This window comes from Octopus sinensis, linkage group LG3 (genome assembly GCF_006345805.1).
Source record: "Octopus sinensis linkage group LG3, ASM634580v1, whole genome shotgun sequence".
NCBI lineage: Eukaryota > Metazoa > Mollusca > Cephalopoda > Octopoda > Octopodidae > Octopus > Octopus sinensis.
In genome coordinates this window covers 130,970,201-130,990,922 of record NC_042999.1, presented here as the reverse complement: position 1 = coordinate 130,990,922, position 20,722 = coordinate 130,970,201, and the positions used below count along the sequence as shown (strand labels likewise).

Below are 20,722 nucleotides of genomic sequence, written 5' to 3'. Positions count from 1 at the left end.
TTTGATTATTTTGCAAAACACTGTGTGTGGCAAATGCTCAGGGGCATAAACACTGAAAAAGTGCAGAAAACAGTTTCCATCATATGACAGGGGAAAAAACTAGAAATAATTGATAGCTTCCATTACCTAGGTGACCAAGTCAGTAGCAGGGGTGGATGCTCTGAGAGTGTAGCTGTTAGAATAAGAATAGCTTGAGCAAAGTTCAGAGAGTTCCTACCTCTGCTGATGACAAACGGCCTCTCACTCAGAGTAAAAAAGGTAGACTGTATGATGCATGTGTGCAAACAACCATGCTATGTGGCAGTGAAACGTGGGCCATGACTGCTGAGGACATGCGTAAGCTTGCAAGGAATGAAGCTAGTATGCTCCGCTAGATGTGTAATGTCAGTGTACATACATGACAGAGTGTAAGCACCCTGAGAAAAAAGTTGAACATAAAAAGCATCAGATGTGGTGTGCAAGAGAGATGACTGCATGGTATGGTCATGTGTTGTGTATGAATGAGCTCAGCTGTGTGAAAAAGTATCACGCCCTAGCAGTAGAGGGAACTTGTGGAAGAGTTACACCCAGGAAGACCTGGGATGAGGTGGTGAAGTATGACCTTCAAACGTTGGGCTTCATGGAGATGATGACAAGTGACTGAGACCTTTGGAGATATGCTGGGCTTGAGAAGACCCAGCAAGTGAGCCAAGTGAGACCGTAACCATGGCCTATGCCAGTGCAGCATAACTGGCCCATTTAAGAGTACCCTTCAGTCAATGGGCAATAAACTGCACTTGCGAAGACCTGTTGCATCAGGTGAAGTCCTTGTCATGGCCGATGACAGTACCGCTTCATTGGCTTCCATGCTTGTGGCTCATAAAAAACACCATTCAAGCGTGGCTGATGCCAGTGCTGGCTGACTGGTCCAGTGCTAGTGGCACATAAAAAGCACCATTCGAGCATGGGTGTTGCCAGTGCCACCACACTGGCTCCTGTGCTGGTGGCATGTAAAAAGCATCATTCAAGCATGGAAAGCAGGCATTAAATGATGACGATGATGATGATGATGAGTGGTACAACAATGCACCAATATTTACTGGAAATAGCAGTTGATAATATACAATGCTATAGTAATGCTTCACTCTATATATATATACTGGCAAAGATATTTGTGGGCAGCGAACATAAAAAATTTCATCTTACCTGTAAATAAATGTGGATAATCTAGGACTTAGGTTTTGAACTTTCCAAATTATGTTTATTAACATAAATTTGGTCAGTTCTCCTTGGCTAGATTCACTTAGACAAGATTTCGAATGTTGCTACATCAGTGCCAGTATACTCATCTGAACGCTTGGCCATTAACAGACTGAGAACACTGAAAAAACCTTGTGAGTGGATTTGGTAGATGGAAACTAAAAGAACCCCATCAGTATATTTATAGGCATATACATGAATGAATATAAATACATGAGTGTGTGTTTGTGTTTGCTTGTCTTGACATCACATGGTAGTTGTAATTGAGAGTCATTGCCATACAAGCAGAGTCATTCATTAATTAAACAGACATTCAAAATACCAAAAATACTATTAAAATGATGTCTAAGTACATACTTTTATAGAAAACTCTTTTGGACAGCCCATGTTGACATCAACAGCAGCGATACAATCTTCTCTACAAATAGAAGGTGAATTTTAGTAACCTTATATTTATCAATAACTTTAAATCAATAAACATTTTAAAAGAAACTTCTAACTATTAGAACTAGTTAAAATACATTTTGGGTAATGCAAACTACAATTTAATATATTATACAAGGTAAACTAGGTACAACTTGAAGTCAAATATGTTCACATCCATTTAGAATGCTACTATAAGCAAAACAAAGTTTGTTACTAGACTCTATTAGTATCAGCTTAAGTCAGAAAAGAAAAACAAGCTCACTGTCAGAATTCAAACATCATATTCATCATTTGTCCAGCAAAATAAAATTATGCATTAATTATGCTAATTAAGTCATCATATTTGTTTCAAATTTTGGCACAAGGCCAACAGTTTAACAGGAGGGAGTAGGTCGATTATATCGACCCTAATGTTCAACTGATACTTATTTTATCGAGCCTGAATGGATGAAAGGCAAAGTGGACCTTGGAATTTGAACTCAATAATTAAGTCATCATATTGATAATTCATTGCATGATTTACGATGTTAAAGTAACATATAGGTAGTTATAGGTAATTTTATCAGGGTATATGTAGCATCAAATATAGTGTGCAAGAGAGAAGACTGCACTGGTATGGTCATGTAATGCATATGAATGAGGACAGTTGCATCAATAGGTGCTGATCTCTAATTCTAGAGGAAACATATAGAAGGGGTAGACCCATGAAGACATGGGATGAAGTGGTGAGAACAGATCTATAAACACTGGAACTCACAGAAGGGATGACAGGGGACTGAGACCCCTGGTGGTTTTCTGTGCTTGAAAAGACACATCAAGCAAAGTATGGTTGCCCTTGCATACAAACTCATCCGTTGCAGCCCTCTCCAGCTGAGCATTCCTAATCTTACAGGCTTGTAAATGCTGGTGCCATGTAAAAAGCACTGATGCCAGTGGTGTGTAAAAGACAAAGCCTTGCACACTGGAGGATTTGGAGACATGGATTCAGAAGGTTCTCAACAATATCCTAGACGACGTCCTTCAGAAGGTTGTTCATTCCATCCCTGGCCATCTGAGGAAACTTGTTGATGCCACTGATGCTTATGTTGAAATATGAAGATTTACTTTCATTTTCCCATGTAATAAAGAACATGTATCATTTGTTTCAATGCTTTTGGAAAAGGAATGTGGATTTTATTATATAAGTATATATTTTTTAAATTCTTTTATTTGTTTCAGTCATTTGACTGCAGCCATGCTGGAACACCGCCTTTAGTCGAGCAAATCGACCCCAGGACTAAGTTACAGGGACGCAAACACACCAGCATCAGTTGTCAAGCGATGTTTGAGGGGGACAAAAACAGACACACAAACACACACACATACATATGACAGGCTTCTTTCAGTTTCTGTCTACCAAATCCACTCACAAGGCTTTGGTCGGGCTGAGGCTATAGTAGAAGACACTTGCCCAAGGTGCCATGCAGTGCGACTGAACCCAGAATCATATATTGTTTAAGAAAATGTACAACGGTAACATGTACAATGCAGGCTTAATCAAAGCTATGATCTGAATGTGATTTACTTCAAGAAAACTATTAAAAAAAAATTGAATATTTAATAAAAGAATTTTGATCAAAGTTTGTGCTTATAAAATAAAAGATTAATATAAAAAGCAATAAATGCTTTTACACATATCTTCTAAAATTTCCATAAATAATAATCATATAGCAAACATATCAACATACACTTTTTTGGCAGATATAAGAGCCCGTTTCGCATCTGCTGTTCCCTGCAATAATAATAAGAAAGAAAACATGTATTCATAATATTTAATAGATGCTATTCATAAATGATAGTTTCCAAAATAATTTTAAAACTGGCACAAGCATGGCTGTGTAGTTAGGGAGCTTGCTTCCCATCCATATGGTTTCAAGTTCAGTCCCACTGTAATGTACCTTGGTTGACCAGGGGCTATAGTAAAAGATACTCATCCAAAGTGTCACATAGTGGGACCGAACCCAAGGACACATGATTAGGAAGTAAGCTTCTCAACCACAATTACACTAGTGCCTATTAACAGTCACTGATTAACAGTCATTATATAAAAAAATACTATAGTTTATATTTGTAAGTGTTCAGCCATGATAGTGCACATTATGAGGGGGTGCTGAAAAGTTCCTGGCTTTGGGTAAAGGAAAATACAGGAGGATCAGTTAATTATGATTTTATTCAACACATTCCCCCCTCAGATTCACACACTTATTACAGCAGTCCTTCAGTTTTTCTAAGCCCTGTAAAAGAACTTAGAAGGTTTGGCCTCCAACCAGACCTTTTGCGATACCCTTAAAACCAGGAACTTTTCAGCACCTCCTTGTACATCACATTCTTAGATATAAATAAATGGAGCAGATAACAAAAAACGTCTTACTGGTGAAAAAAACAGACATTAATGGAAATGAGATCAAAGTAATGTACAAATGTTTTCTCCACTAGAAAACTCTTCATTGAAATAATATTAATTAATATACAGGGTAATTCAGAAGTCCTTTCAGCATTTAAGTTATTTAAAAAATTTTTCATCTTTTACTTGTTTCAGTCATTTGACTGTGGCCATGCTTTGAAGGGTTTTTTAGTCAAACAAATCAACCCAAGGACTTACTTTTTTAAGCCTCGTGCTTATTTTATTGATTCCTTTGATTGAACCACTGGATTACAGGGATGTAAACACACCAACGCCAGTTGTCGAGTGGTGGTGAGGGCACAGACAGACACAAAGGCAGACACACACAGACATGGAAACCTTACCTGTCATTGTGGTTTTGTAGCATGAAGCAAAGCAGGGCTAGCCTTCCACTCAAGAAAACATAGTAAATGATTCACAAGCACTCAAGTAAACTGAATCCTCAACTTATTCCATTTGCCAAAAGGTTCGCAAGGCACCAGCAAGCCTCAAGAGACACATTTGTGTCCATAGAACATGATTAACGCTGTTATTTTACTGAACCCTCATTTGTTGTTCACAACAAGAGAGTCCATCATAAATATATATATAATGGGCTTCTTTCAGTTTCCATCAACCAAATTCACTCACAAGGCTTTGGTTGGTCTGAGGCTGTAGTAGAAGACACTCGCTCAAGGTACCCTGCAGTGTGACTGAACCTGGAACCATGTGGTCGAGAAGCAAGCTTCTTGCCACACAGCCATGCCTGTTTTTTTTTAATTTTATTTTATTATAATTTTGTCTTTGTATATTTTTAATACCATCTTTGCAAGTTTGTTGTGAAACAAGTAAAAGAGTAAAAGAATATATCTTTCATTGATAAAATAGTTATTTTTTTTTTAGAAAAATGTCATTATAAAAAGATGAGACACTGTTCACTGTCCTTAAAATGGTATAATATGATGATGGTATTGTACTATTTTAGCTGTGGTGGTCCAGGTGGCTGGTATATGAAAAGCACAACTGTAGACCAACAATCCTTGAATCTCTGAATTGAAGCAGTTACCAGAGGGAACCGAGGTCAGTTAGTGGGTAATGAATGCAGTGGGAAGGTGGATGAAAACTATAAAGAAAAGGTGGGTGGTATAAAAAAGGATAGCAAGATGGGTAGGAGCAATATGTACATTATGAAACTTCACTGATCTTGTTTGTTAGTCACTTCATATAAATGCTTACTAGACTTTTGAATTACACTTGAGTTGTCACAACAATATAAGGCTAATATTTTCGATAAATTTAAGGCAGCAAGCTGGCAGAATTGTTAGCACACCAGTCAAAATGCTCTATGTTCTGGTTTTGAGTTCTGCTGAGGTTAACTTTGACTTTCATCCTCTTGGGGTTGCTAAAATAAGTACCAGTTGAGCACATGAGCTGATGTAAGTGACTTACCACTTTCCCCAAAATTGCTGGCCTTGTGCCAAAATTTGAAACCAATATTTCCCTAACATCAAATATCTACACACTCTCTTTAGTTTATGTGGTTCAGAAGGATATCTCAAGTGAAAGTTATACCATTTATATATTTAAAAGTTTATCCAGCAACAAATCTTAAAAGCACAGAAAATGAAATGTAAATATTCATACCAACTGGAAAATGACTTTGGATTTCTCTCGGTTGCAGGTACGGAATACAACAGTGCCATCAGATAAAGTAAAATCCAAAGTTCCCAATGTTTCTGAAACATAACATTAACATCTTTCATTATCAATTAAAAATTGGCACTTCACTGATGAGAAGATTCTTATAAAGTTTTGCAATTTTCAAGAACCCAAAACTAATGTATACATGTATATATATATATATATATATATATATATATATATATACATATACATACAGATAAACAGACACACAAACATATACACTTACATACATACATATATATATATACATACATACACACACAACACACATGCATACATACATACATACATACATACATATTATTGCTTATGAAATAGGTTTTGTGATGAACTAGGTCAGTGAAATAGGAACAATCTCAGTAGTAACTAAGTTCTAATTATAAGAACCATGATAACTTTTGTTATTTTTTTAAGTAAGAAAAGGAAACAACTAAAAATGAGGTGTATAAAATTAAACCCTAAATAAAATTCAAGACAAGATGTTATACCTTTCTATTTACAACTCTAAGTTGATTGTTCCCCCAAACATTCATATCTACCATCCTGCTTAAATAGCAAATTCAGTTCACTCATCAATTAGAATACAGAGGAAAATGTAGGGGAAAGAAAACAAATATGCATTATTTCATTATTTAAGGTTTGAAACTCACAAATTAGCTTAACTTCAATCACATCATTATCTTTCGATGTCATGTATTCTTTGATGGAAAAGTAATGAACTGCATACAATAAATATTGTGCTTGCAATGTAAATTTAAAGCATAATGAGTGATAGTTAACTGAGATTAATGATTGCTTATCAAAGTATTGGCTAGTGTAACAAAAACAGATGACTGTATTGCCTGGATAATTTAGCCTCCTTTTCGACACACTCCATTATCCACTTCTACATACAATATATAATAGTAGACCCTAGGAAAATAGAGTCGTGTCTTGGTTAAGTTATAGTATAACTCCTATAGGGAATGTGAACTAATGAATCAAGAATCAATATTTCATAGCTTTAACTCCCATCCCATTCATTGCAGCTAACAACAACATCAATAACAACAACATGGCTGAGAGTACTCACCATTTTCAAATCGTTTAGCATTAATAATTTTGAAATCTATAATTTCCTGTAACAAGAAGAAAACTTTCATTGAACTGTATATTTTCTTTCAGTTTCAAAAATAAGTTATAGCTTATTTTCAGTAAATTAATAAAAGATATCTTTAATCCAAAAATGCATATTTTTAATTCATGTATCAATATTTACTTAAAAACTAAGTTTTAAACTTGCAAGAAAAATTAATATTACTCAATTTTATATAAATTTAATAATATGCAGCCATTTTAACATGCAACTATTAGTGGCTTGGATTTTTCAAATTTTGATATTTTCATGTTGAAGCAAGTCTATTTACAGGTGGAGACCCCTCTTAATATTGAGATATTAATTACAGAAATAGGAGTGGTGCAGGGTGAAGCAAGAAAGGTAAAGGTTTCTGTTTAACCCTTTTGATACCAACCCACCTGAGACTGCCCATGACTCTACAATACAAATTTCCAGTTTTAATGGATCTAAATCAAAACCTTCCCTCAAAATTTTATGTTATGTTCAAACACCAACTTAATAACGATAAAGTTATTTTCCTAAATCCTCCATAATTTTCAAAATTAATTGGAACATAGTGTATGCATTTCAAGAGAAATATAGTAACAAAAGGGTTAAGAGCATAACACTATAGATATAATAAGATCTACTATGAGGTTAGGAAAGCAAATATATTTACTTCACACTCAATGTTTATTTTAGTTTGGTAGCCAATTTCTTCAGAGAAGGCTATAAACCATTGATTCTCAACTGGGGTCCATATGACCCCTGAGGGCTCATATGAGATTTTTGGAGACCCACACAACAAAACAGTAAATTGGGGATCCACAATAGTATTTTGAGGATCCCTGAAAAAATTATTTTTTTAGATATATGCATTGCAAGAAACAACTAGGTTTCTTTCTCTAACATTTCACATAGTTCAACTTACACAAGTTAATGTGTGAAAAACAAAATGCAAATTTTGAAAGAAGTTTCTATAAAACCAGTTTTTATATATTGAATGGCTATGGGGATCCACCTGAATAAAATAGTAATTAATGGGCTCCATAGGTAAAAAATAGTTAAGAACCCCCTGATATAAACAACATATGACAATACACAAAAAGACATTCATGAAAATTATTGTTACAAATGAAAGAAAGAATCAAATGATCAAAATAACTATAAAGGAAATAACAAGTTTAATGATACAAATAGGAGAATAGAACTCAAAACATGAGTAAATATATTATTTTATTATGTAATTGGCAGAAGTTTCAGACTCAAAGACTGAGAATTTTGTGCATTTTAGATGTGAAATTCAAAGTATAAATATTATTTTGCTTGCAAATATATATAAAAAAAATTGACAAAAATATTGTTTCTATAAAGTGTAAGGATGAAGAAACATTGTGATCACTGTTTATTTTATTGACCTAGTGGCTATTTGAGAAGTACATAAAATTGAGATAGTTATATTTATAAATTGTATTAGATTGCTCTTATAATTGGTATAGTTGTTTATAAACTGTGTATTGGAGATAAAAGAAGAGTGGTTGAAAAAAAAATAGTAGAATTAAATACGTTTTTGCTTATATTTGAGCACAACACTAATTTGTCTGGTTTATGAAAATTTTACTTAGTTTTCTGTGTTAGTATATTGATCTTATTTTATTGCTATTCATTTTATACTTTTATAGGTTTGAAATCAAATATTTCAAACACATCAAAAAAAAAAAAAAATTCTATTTCATTTTATTCTCAAGTGAGAAGAACATATCTCAAGTTGTGAAATACCAAACCACACAGTTTACAGTTAGATCAACACATCATCACTAACTGTAGTCTATTTTGTTATCAGACATAAGGCTGGTTCACTATCTTGCATATAGTATAATTCAATGCCAACAAAATGCTGCAGCTGAGAGACTGATAGATTATTCATTCACCCACTGCAGCTTCTTATATTTATACCAATAATCAAAAGACTTTAACAGCATATCACAGGACTGAGCTTAAGGCTAGCTAGCAAGTTTTTGTGTTCATGCAAGAGGTTTGGAATAATACTATATTTCAGACTAGTATGATGAAAAATAACATGTAAAACAACAGTTAAACCAATGACAATGATAACAATATTGCATCCACAGTTGCAGTTATCTTCATCATTTAAGGTTCATAATAATCTATGGTAGCATACAGTGACTTGGTCCCAGAACATTTCTGTCAATAATTACTGCAGGGCAATGCAGCCAATAATAATAGAATATTGTTACTGAGTATTTAGTAGATGGAATCAGTTTAGGGGATATTCATACAAAGTGAAAGGTTTATCGCACTTGTAATGGGATGGTGTGTGAAACATAATGATGATTAGTTGCAATTTAAGAAAGTATTCTAGAGCAACGCAAAAATTTACTAGGGAAAGTTTCAATGAAAAAAGGGTTCAGAACAAAATAGTAAATAAAAAAAAAATAACAACAATAATAATACTAGCATAAAGGCGGCAAGCTGGCAGAAACATTAGCACACCAGGTGAAATGCTTTGCGGCATTTCGTCTGTCATAATGTTCTGAGTTCAAATTTCACCGAGGTCGACTTCGCCTTTCATCCTTTCAGGGTCGATAAATTAAGTACCAGTTGCATACTGGGGTAAATCTAATTGACTGGCCCACTCCCCAAAAATTTCGGGCCTTGTGCCTTGAGTAGAAAAGAATAATACTAGCATAAAGGTATTAGGGACCAAACTTATGTAATTTGGATTTCACACCATGATGATAATGATGAAGATGGTGGTGTAAGGTAGTGGTGGTAGTGATGGTGGTAGTAGTGATGGTCATCGTTGTAGTAGTAGTAGTAGATGAAGAAGAGGAGAAAATGAATTTACCTCACAATATACAAGGTCAGCACCTTGATCAAGTGCCAGGAGCCTCATGGGAAGAGTGCCAACTCTAACCATTGGAGCCAAAATTCTTTTATTTCTAAAATCTATAATGTTGCTACCATCCATAGTAATATCAGATTGACTGAAAAAAAATTAACAAACATTGAGTAAAATAATGACATGTAAAGAGGATGGAGAATGCATTATTTCATTTCTTTTTTTTTTTACATAGAAAGTCAAAGCTGAAGAGATAACATATTAGTTACTAGAAGTGATAGAAATCAATTAATTACTTATGTCCAAAACTATTTAGGAAGCATATACAGTCAGAAAAATCAGAGAAGAGGTACTGCTGCACTGAAAGTATCAAGATGAAAATGTAAAAATTATTGAATTTCTAGAAAAAAAAATAATAAAAAGGAAATTTAATTATAAATAAAACATCTTAAAAAGTAGCCATAATCAAGCAAATATTCAGCAGGAGGTTTAAAAAAAGAAAAACAGGTTTTCATTATAATAGCCTACATTTTATCTTTATCTTTAGAATTGTTTTAATTGATTTTGGAATAATTACTGGGTTTGCTGCATTGTTTTTCATCATCATTTTTAATATTAACTTTTCTGTTAGCATAGGTCAGATAGAGTTTGAAAAAAGGGTAAAGACCTTCTTCAGTCATGAATGACAACGGGATTGCACCTACAAATTTCCCCTCCAAGACAAGTCTGGACAAGGCTGTTTGTGGAAGTCCAGCATTCACCCATGTATACCAGCCTCCCATCTCTGCATCACCAATGTTATCCAAGAGAAAGGCATAGGCTGATACAGCTTGGCACCAGTGACATCACAACTCATTTCTACAGCTGAGTGAACTGGAGCAACGTGAAATAAAGTGTCTTGCTCAAGACACCCAAGACACAGCCTGGTCTGGGAATCAAACTCACTACCATATATTTGTGAACCCAATACTTTAACTACTGAGCTGTGCACCTCCACAAAAAATTACCTTAGCAGAGCATAGTTTCAATCTATGGACCTCTGGGTTATGGGCCCAGCATGCTTCTACTTAGCCACTCTGCTTGACCAGATGGAGTTTACTGAGGCAGATTTTCTATGGTTGAATGCCCTTCTACTTGTCAATCCAACCCTCATCTGTTTCCACACTGGAAATGAATGATACTGCTTGTATAACAGTGACACTCATTTACAACTATCACATGATATCAAGACAAGCAGACACTCACACACACACATATACATATATACGTATGTGTATATAAAAACACACACACACACTTGACAGAAACAGTATTAGTACTGAGTAGCAATCTTTATATCCTTAGTGTAGATGCATTGTAAGAAAATTGTACTACTGTGGTGTTTGTCTTGAAAGAGCATCTTGTATAGACATTTAGTGCTTAAAAAATTAGAAATGTCAGTGGCAGACTAAAATTGTTAAGCACCAGTGGTAGAACTGCTAGATCACATGACTTCAGCATGTTTCCACAATGTCAGAAGCACGTATCCACTATCAGTGTTGCTAATGCAGGTAACTGGTGGACTAGGTAAAAATTGAATATTAGTGGTGGAAGCAGTATTAGTACTGAATAGCAATCTTTATATTCTATTCAATGTGGATGTATTGCAAGAATGGTGTAATACTGTAGTGTACAAATACATATATGTGGATGTGTATACACACACACACATATATACAGAGAGAGAGACAAACAGACAGGCAGACTTCTCTAAGTTTCCATCTACCAAATCCACTTACGAGGCTTTGGTTGCCCATGCAATGGGACTGAACCTGAAAGTATGTGGTTAGGAATCAAATTTCTTAACTACATGGCCAATACAATACTATATTTCTGAGATGAAGAATTTATATTATGTATTAGTCAGAGTTGTGTTCTCATGTTGATTGTTGCTTTCACTACATTTTGGCATAGTAGATAAAGGTGCTGAAATGCAGTGCAGTCACCTAGATGTTCTGCGGTTAATCCCAGGCAAGTCCCTAAGGTGACTCATAAGATATCTGAAGAAGGCTGGTGCGTACACAGCTGAAACATGGTGAAAACAACAATCAAAATGAGGAACTTCTCATCAATGCACTAAACTTTGATGAAACTGATAATATGCAAAAAGCATCATTTTTGTGGAAATAAAACTGATATAAATTCAATATTTTAAATGTTATATAATTAGTAGATACATGAGATTTTTAGTAAATGTCCACTTCAAGTGTAAAAAATGGAATAAAGAAAAATGTCAGTACGAACCATTGTGAATTTTTGTGATTTTAAGATGGAGAGGTGAGTTACAGACTAGGTAATGACTGCTGAAGATAATTTAGTGTACATTAGTCATCCTACGAAGTTTAAAGAATTCTACTCATTACTGATAACAAAGGATTATTTTCTCACACAAATGCTAAAAAATGTAGGATGTGACAGAAGAGTGATAGAATGTAGCACAAATCCATATATTTTTATAATTTATGAAGATGATTAAACTATCCTTAAACTCTGAATGTTATGCTCTATCAGTTAATGTATTCAGTGTCATATATATACAAGGTATTCTTTAATTATCTTAAATCATTCATTGATAATTATATTACATCAGTATTATCATACTGCTGGCATGTCTATATTATTTGTCTGCTATCACAAGTTTGTTGTTAAGTTTTAATTTTAATGTTCATTAATACATGACTTGTGACAAAACTGGTTGAAAGTGAGTTATGGCCAACACTAATGAAGGTGGAATAATTAGAGAGGACTTTTATGTAGTGTTATCTTGTAATTAAGCTGATGGTAATGTTTCAGCATAATCAGAGCACAGTGTATTCAACTTGGTCAAGGTAACTAAAGTACTGAAGAAGTAATGCAAACAAATGAAATTCATTCAAAGAATGTACCATATATTTCAGGTATCAAATGTATTGCAATAATTACAGTAAAGATATATGTCCTTGGTGCATGTATAGATTTTATAGAGAAACACTGCAGTAGAAATATATATATCTATATATATCCCTTAGTGCATGTATAAACTTCATTCAAAAATAGATGATATCACATTTCAACACAGTGAATATTTATCATGAAGTAGAAGATAAAACTACCACTGCCTATCAGATAAGCAAACTGAAGAAATTTTCAAAATGCTCACTTAATGGTTCTAAACATACATTTATTAAAGGGGAAATATCTTGTATTTGTAAAGATGCACAATTTGTGTGAAAAAAGGTAACATTTGCAATCAATTTATAGCTTAAAAAAGGAAGTATGAAACAAATTGATGAACACATGGAGAATGAAAGGTCTAACTCTAAAGTAATTGTAGATTAGTGATAGAGACAGTATTAATACAGAAAGGTAATATTTATCCCCAATAGAACATTCATGTTTAAGTGGGGACAAATATCACCTCTCTGAAATAAATGTTTACACTTCAAAGCAGGAGACGTACCATCTTACTTCATGTTAAATTGTCTAACATCAATTTAGATATGCATGTGGATACCAATAGCAAGGTCACCTTAATTCCAAGAAATTTTGCATACTTAGTGGTTAACCAAAATTTCTCTAAAATTTTGATAGTTTGGTGGATTAAAATGTTGGTCTCCTATGAAGATACCCAAGGAAAAGGCACTCAGTTTGAGATCACACACCAATAACAGTAGTAGCCACAGGCTGTGATAAAAATCATAGTCTTACTGAGATGGATAGACAAATCAGATCTTTTGTGTTTCAAGTTGAATATACCAGTATGCTTAAATTTTAGAAAGCCAGTATTAGATTGAAAGAGAAAGTACACCTTTCACACTTTGAATTTCATAAATTACTAATCCATATTTTTCCACTAGCTGTGAAGCTACATAAAATGATTGAATAATGCATATCAGAACATGTTCCAACTGGTAGTAGCAAATGGGCATCCCCTATAGTAGTTGTACAAAAATTAGACAGATTAATTTAGCAGAGGTGACAATAAAGTAGGTGTAAATTTGTTTGAGGCTTTATACAATTTCTAATATTTAAGATTTTTTGTTTTTGTCTTTTTCAAAATTCAAGCACAGTGGTGGATATTACCATATCCAAATAGATGATGAATTTAAAAATATTAGCACCATTAACAGTCCTACTGGTTTAGAGATGAACTCAAATGTCTTATGGCTAAAAACTACAAGTGGCATTTTTTTAATATGCAATAAAAAGACTGATATCATTCAACCATGGTAGTGATTGAATATATTCTTAAGTCCACCATTTCGTCAATTGCAGCAGCTTCCAAGCTTCACCACTAATTCAGTTCTCATCTAAATTGCAAATTGTTGATAGTTTTAAAGAGGACACCTCCTCAGCTACACTTTGGCTTAAATAGTTTGAGATTCGGTTCAGTAGAAAAAAAAAAGTTACATCAAAATATCTGCGACCTCAAGGGGGGCAGTAAGGCACCTATTCACCTTCAATTAACATAAACTTTTTAATTTTAAATTAAAAGTATACCTTTCTTAGGCTTAAATGATAGAAAAATGCATGAGGAATTCAGAATCACTAGTCGCATTGAACAAAATTTAGTAGGAAAAAGAGTTATGAGGAAAAATGTTACGAAATTTCCTATCAGTGAGTAAGGGAGTAACACTTCAGCTATAAGAATAAAGAATATATTTCTAAAATCAATGTTTAGTTTCTAAGGCGGTGAGCTGGCAGAAACATTAGTTTGCCAGGTGAAATGCTTAACTGTATTTCACCTGTCTTTACGCTTTTGAGTTCAAATTTTGCCGAGGTCAACTTTGATGTACAGATTATTTCATTTTTTTTTTACCTAAACACTTTCAAACTTCCGATACTGGTAGAATGTATCACATAGAACAGGATTTACCCTTAACGTTTTTGAAAACATTTCGTATTTTAGAAGCGGTATTTCGTCTGTCTTTACATTATGAGTTCAAATTCTGTTGAGGATTCATTCAAGTAGACGTACAGATTATTTGATTAATTTTTTTTACTAAACACTTTCAAACTTCCGATACTGGTAGAATGTGTCACATGGAACAGAGTTTACTCTTAATGCTTCGGACAAAATTTTGTATTTTAGAAGTTATTTCGTCAGAAGTTACAGAGTGACAATCGACAAATTTGTGTTTGATAAGTGCCAATACACGAAACTCTCAGCTTTTGACTTACTCTCTAACTTCTGCCGATGATATATATACATATTACATATATGTGTAAAAAAACTCATCATGCAATCAAACCAATGAAAGACCCTCTACCTGGTCGCTCAACACGCTAAAAATAGCAGCCAAAGTATCCCTGTACCTAAATCACATGACCTGGAAATTAAAAATTATTTTTTGGGTTTATAAAATGGTTTTAATTTATGAAAAACCAAATATTTACATAAAATTGAAGGTACAATAATAGTCATTTTTTATTGCAAAATTAGGTTACTTAAGGTGAGCCTGGTAACTGATGGTTTTTGGGGATCTTGTTTGTAACTTTTGGTGAGCCATGGTGCAATCAACAATATTGTCAAAATCCCTGCTATTAATTTGATGTGGATGGGTAATATCAAATAATTCAATCACAACATATATTTAAATTAAACATGAAAAAAATTGAAATATTATCATCATTTACATGGAAAAATTGAAATATTATCTTTCAGTATTTTATAAGGCAAAATCTTCAATAATTAATTGACACATTATTAATTATCTTATAACAGCAATGCCTGGAAAAATCATGGATTACATGGAAAAATACAAGCATGAAAAGTAATATTCTTAAGATTATAAACCTGGAAAAGTACAGGACAAGTTATTACACCTGTAAAAGTATAGGACAAGCTATAACTTCTAGTAAAGAATAAGAAACTTATTACTTAAAATATTGCAGCTAAAATTACAATTTGAATATTAGAAATTATTCTATTATAGTTTACAAATACAGAAAAAAGTGACTAATTACACAAACTTACAAATTAGCTGAACAGTTTTGTACAATAAATTTAAACTATGAGAACTGTCAAGAGTAATAAATTAAAAGAACTGTCATTTTTGCTGCAATATTTTAAGTAAAAAGTTTCTTACTTTACTTGAAGTAATAGTTTGTCCTATTCTTTTACAGGTGTAATAACTTGTCCAGTACTTTTCCAGGTTTATAATCTTAAGAATATTACTTTCCATGCTCACATTTTTCCATGTAATAAGCATTGAGAGAGAGATGCAGTAAGGTAATCAACTGCAAGAAATATGTTTCTTTACTAGTAGAATAATAGGATATTGTTTTGGGAATATTCTATTTAAAAAAAAAATGGTTCTCAAGATCATTTGGTCCAGAAAATATTAGAAGTTTATCAGTGTTCTTTTTAGTATAAGTAAATTTTTAAGGTCATTATTTGCCATACATTCTAAAATGATCAAACCATTTGCAAATTCATGCAAGAAAAATGATAAATTTGGTTAGACAAATATTCAGCAAAAAACCTTAGATAATTTTAAAAGTACTCTTTCTGAAAATCATATTGGAAGTATGTTCGATAACAACTGTGATCACAAGCCATTCCCATAATTTTTTTTTTTTTTGATTAGTAGATTATTCTTACTAGATCCAAACAGATCCATGCAAAGAACTTCCAAAGATTTTTGTCAACAAGAATAATGAAGTGGTACATACAGCTGGGTGCATTTGAATTTGACATTACATATAACAATAACAAAAGAAACTCCATTATGCTGATACAATCTCACAGAGATATTTTAGAATGCAACTACAGAATACTGTTTCTGATAACTTTATACACTAGATAAAAACTGATATATTGCCTTTTATTAGACTAGCTTCAGAAACTGTGTGATCTAAAATTAAGTGAAAGTATTTCCAGAATAAATATAAAAGAATGTCTGGAATAATTGCTCAATGCTAAGAAGTCTTTATAAGATGGTCAAACATATTAGCAGTAAAAAATTATCTTCTTTGCAGTTGTGAGGTTATTGCTTTGCCTGATGTATCCAGAAGTCAAATCCTTAAATGCTTATAATGATGTTCATTGCCTCATTACTGCTAAGTGTAATTGCCCAAAGACCAAAGCATTGTAGTCTGGCTATTCACACAATGTTGGGGACTGCATACATAGCTGTGCTAAATAAACAAAGATAAAAATTCCAAAGGAGTAGGTTTCATTCAAAGCCTAAGGACTTGTGTACACAGGGATTATTTCCATCTTAATGTCATTAATTGCTGCTTAACATAATAAATAACTTTTCAAGGTGACAGTAGATTATTCTTGTTACTGTTAGGAAGTGTTCAACAGTAAAGCAGGTATAGTATGTGGTTTTCTTTTGAAATGATGTGCCAAAGGTTTTAGCAACAATGTACTCAAAATTTCATGATGGTATCTCTATTCTTGACAACAGAAAGTTGGTTGCATACCTTACAAAATGTTCATCTTCATACATATTCAAATGGAATTGCAGAACAAATGGTTCAAAGAATTAAAATAAGGTTAAAGGCATTCTTTATCCAGAGAGACCTGACTACTACTTAGTTATACTATTCTTTAGCCAATAGGCTACAAAGTCTTTTTTGCATAATGGATTAACAGGTTAGTGTTCCCTTGGCCTTGTTCTCCTCCATACAGGAGTAGATACAGTATAAAAAATTATTCAACATAAGAAATTTCAAACTTTGTGATGCATGTTAGAGACTACACTGTTTTCATTACATGGAATGGAATTAGAACTTTGACTCATACAGACCAAATTAGATCTGAATTTGAACCACTCGAAACAAATGAAGATGGTGGACAAGCAGCCTAAGTGATAGTGATGTGGAACAACAGGATTGAACCTGTAGTGACAATGCCATTAGAAGTACTTCATCTACTCAGAATATGAAGCCCTTATGCTTCATAGAGATATACATCCTAGACTCTCCTATCGCAGACAACAGATGAGTGTTCTGCAACATCTTTGCTAGGCAACATGCACAAATGATTTGTTAGTGATCAAATGTTTATGCTGTACATTAGTTCACTCTTTCCATCAAATTGACATTGCCTGTACAGATGCAAGGTATGTCACACGTAGAAGAGGTTGTAGAGCAATGGGAGATGAAGCGTTTTGCTTAACACTACACATCATCCAATCCAGGAATCAAACCCAAGATCTCACAATTGTGAGCGCTACACACTAACCACTAGGCTATATGTCCTCGATGCACATAGACAGGGAGCAGAGTATGTAACTGGACAAGTGGTAGGAAGGCGTGAATGTAAGAGTAACAACAACTTAATTGAGTAGAAATGCCCCTTAAGTTAGCGATATTTTTGAAGAGACTATTTTCAAGTACACTTTAGCGCACTTTCAATAACATATAGTTATTAATTTGGTACATAAATATTCTCTGTTGAAATATTTATCTCTTCATCTAAATTCTCGTCTTCGTAAATTATATACCTCATAACAATATGATTGGATGCAGCATGGTCAAATGTTTAAGAAATTCGTTTATCACGAGAACCTGGGTTCGATTCCGCTGGATGGCATTTTAGACAAGTGTCTTTTACTATTATTTTCATACAAACAGAAGAAATTCGTCAGATGGATTGTACTTGTAATTTAGATACAGCCTTACCATACACTGTCACCTTAATTCTGCCAGCGAATTGCGTTAAGGATGCACGTGCCTGTATGATATTCAATCATTTTACAAATTCAATGAGCAGGTAATTCAGTCGATCGATCAATTGAATCTGCATCGTCGAAAGCGATGAAGACTCTTTCACGTATTACTAACGATTTAGTGCTAAGGTTAACAATGTTATTATTCTCTAGGATTCAGATAAAGAGCAAAATGTTATAAAGTACATCTGATTGTTATGAACTAAACTAGTTAATCGAGCCGAAACTAGTTAAAGTACAAACATGGAAATGCGTTTGTCAACAACGCCACAGAAGACTGGAAAATCAAGTCTAACTTAGAAGAACTTTTAGTTATATATATTTGAATTATATCATAAAACATAACCATTAAGCTATACTTACAATGATGAAATACTTATAACGATTAAACTGTAGTGTGTATATCTCACAAATAGCCACGCATACAGAGATGTAACAATAATCGAAGAGACACCCGGTGTAGTATGATGTGCTGTTAAAGAAGTATGCGGCAATCAATAAGATATTTATATATATATTACCTGTTATATTTATGTAGTATTGATTTATATAGCTTACTTTTTGTTAGAAAATTAACTTTAAATAACAATATTATTTTTGAACCGATAATTTTCAGAAAGTACCCTACATTTAGACGAAATTATTTAAGTTATAGAACAATACTGTAACGAATGTAATTTCAAGATTTCAAATGACAGCTATGTTTTCAGTAGATTTTTCTTAAAGAAATATTTTCCTTTTGTTTTAAATTTACAAAAATGGTTTTCTTATTTTTTCAACGGGGCTGTGAACAGAATCGAATCACTGCCGGTCATAGGTTTTTATTCATCTCCTTTTCTTCCTCCAAAGATTAAGAATTATAACACAAGAAAATCAAGTTTAGGTAATTGATAACAAATAAAAAGGTAAAAAAAAAAAGATTTACGTAATGACACGGAACCAGAAGATAGAACGGAATCAAGAACACATGGACTCACACATCTGGTGATGGGATGTAACTTCGATTAACTGCCGCTTACTGCTTTAATAAAATGTGTGCAATGAGAGTTATTTCCCTTAATTTTTCGTAGGCAAGCTAATTATTGTACCGTTTTTGTTAATTTTTCGATTATAAGTCATTTTTTTTTTCATTTTTTTATTTCATGCTCACGTAGATGGTAGATCTCTCTCGTTCGACGATGAGGATTCAGTTATTCGATCAACTGAATTACCTGCTCCTGAATTAATGTGCAAGTTACTGAGCATTCCAGTCATTTGTACCTTCAATTCATATGTAAGATCAGCATGTCACGTGTGATAAGGCTATAGCCTTTTTGAACTACATTACTTAACTAATACTTTATTATATTATACTCAGACAAGATGAACGGCAAGATTGTCTTCGGCACGATTTTAACTCAGAGCATAAAGAGTCAAAACTAAATACAACAGGCATTTTGTTGGATGCATTTCATTTCATTTCATTTCATTTCATTTGGGTTTGAGTCCATGCTCAGGCCAAGTCGAAGACTCCACCCTCAGAGTCTGGTGTGGTTGCCAGGTTGTATTCTCTGCTTAATTTTGACATGTGTAGGAGCGAGTTTGAGTCAGTTTGTGCTCGTTGTGTATATCCTGGGAGATGGGGTTCATCTCTAATGGTGCTTAAGTATCTATCCAGTTGCAATTTGAATGATTCCACACTGCGTCCTGATAGATTTCTGACATGTACCGGAATGGAGTTGAACAGTTGTGCTCCTCGAACCAACAGACTTGATTCTCGCAGGGTTTTTGCTGCCTGGCCAGCCTTTTTGTTGATTGGTGGCAGCTGGCAGCGTCTTCCGTGGCGCAGTGAGTGGTAGGTTTTGATACCTAAGTTTGGCACCTTCTGCTCTATCATTTTCCAAATGTATATAATTCGGTATCGCTCAAATCTTCTTTCTATTGAGTACATCCTCAAGGTTTTGAGTCTTTGCCAATAGTCCAGGTCCCTCATTTCTGAGAAGTATGAGGTAAAATTTCTTTGGAGCGATTCTATCTTAGATAGTTGGCCCTTTGTTGTTGGTGACCACAACTGAGAACAGTAGTCAATCCTCGGAAGTATCATACTGTTCCAGAGGGTTTTCATTGTTGAGGTATCTCTTGATTTGAAGGTGCGCAAGATCCACCCGCTGTACTTTCTTGCAGTAAGACAGACTGAGTCAAGGCGTTCTCTGAATTTTAGGTTGGTTCCCATGTGGATGCCTAAATCTTTCACATACTGTTTTTCCATTATTTGTTGTCCTGATGGGTTTCTG

General features: G+C 33.7%; 1 protein-coding gene across 4 annotated transcripts in view; it reads right to left on the bottom strand.

Annotated features, from left to right (window-relative positions):
- LOC115209424 (tRNA-dihydrouridine(20) synthase [NAD(P)+]-like) overlaps positions 1-19,524 on the bottom strand; it is a 61,257-nt gene extending 41,733 nt beyond the window's left edge. The window contains exons 1-6 of one of the 4 annotated variants that reach the window (XM_036501334.1): positions 19,427-19,524; positions 9,757-9,895; positions 6,864-6,909; positions 5,732-5,823; positions 3,393-3,436; positions 1,597-1,657 (exon numbers count right to left, since the gene is read on the bottom strand). In XM_036501334.1, coding sequence (XP_036357227.1) covers positions 1,597-1,657; positions 3,393-3,436; positions 5,732-5,823; positions 6,864-6,909; positions 9,757-9,879 — 366 coding nt within the window. In that variant the 5' untranslated portion in view covers positions 9,880-9,895; positions 19,427-19,524. Of the gene's footprint in view, positions 1-1,596; positions 1,658-3,392; positions 3,437-5,731; positions 5,824-6,863; positions 6,910-9,756; positions 9,896-15,038; positions 15,057-18,812; positions 18,933-19,374 lie in introns of those variants that run through there. The other 3 variants (XM_029777838.2, XM_029777839.2, XM_036501335.1) reach the window with 3 other exon arrangements.
- Positions 19,525-20,722: the final 1,198 nt, after the last annotated feature.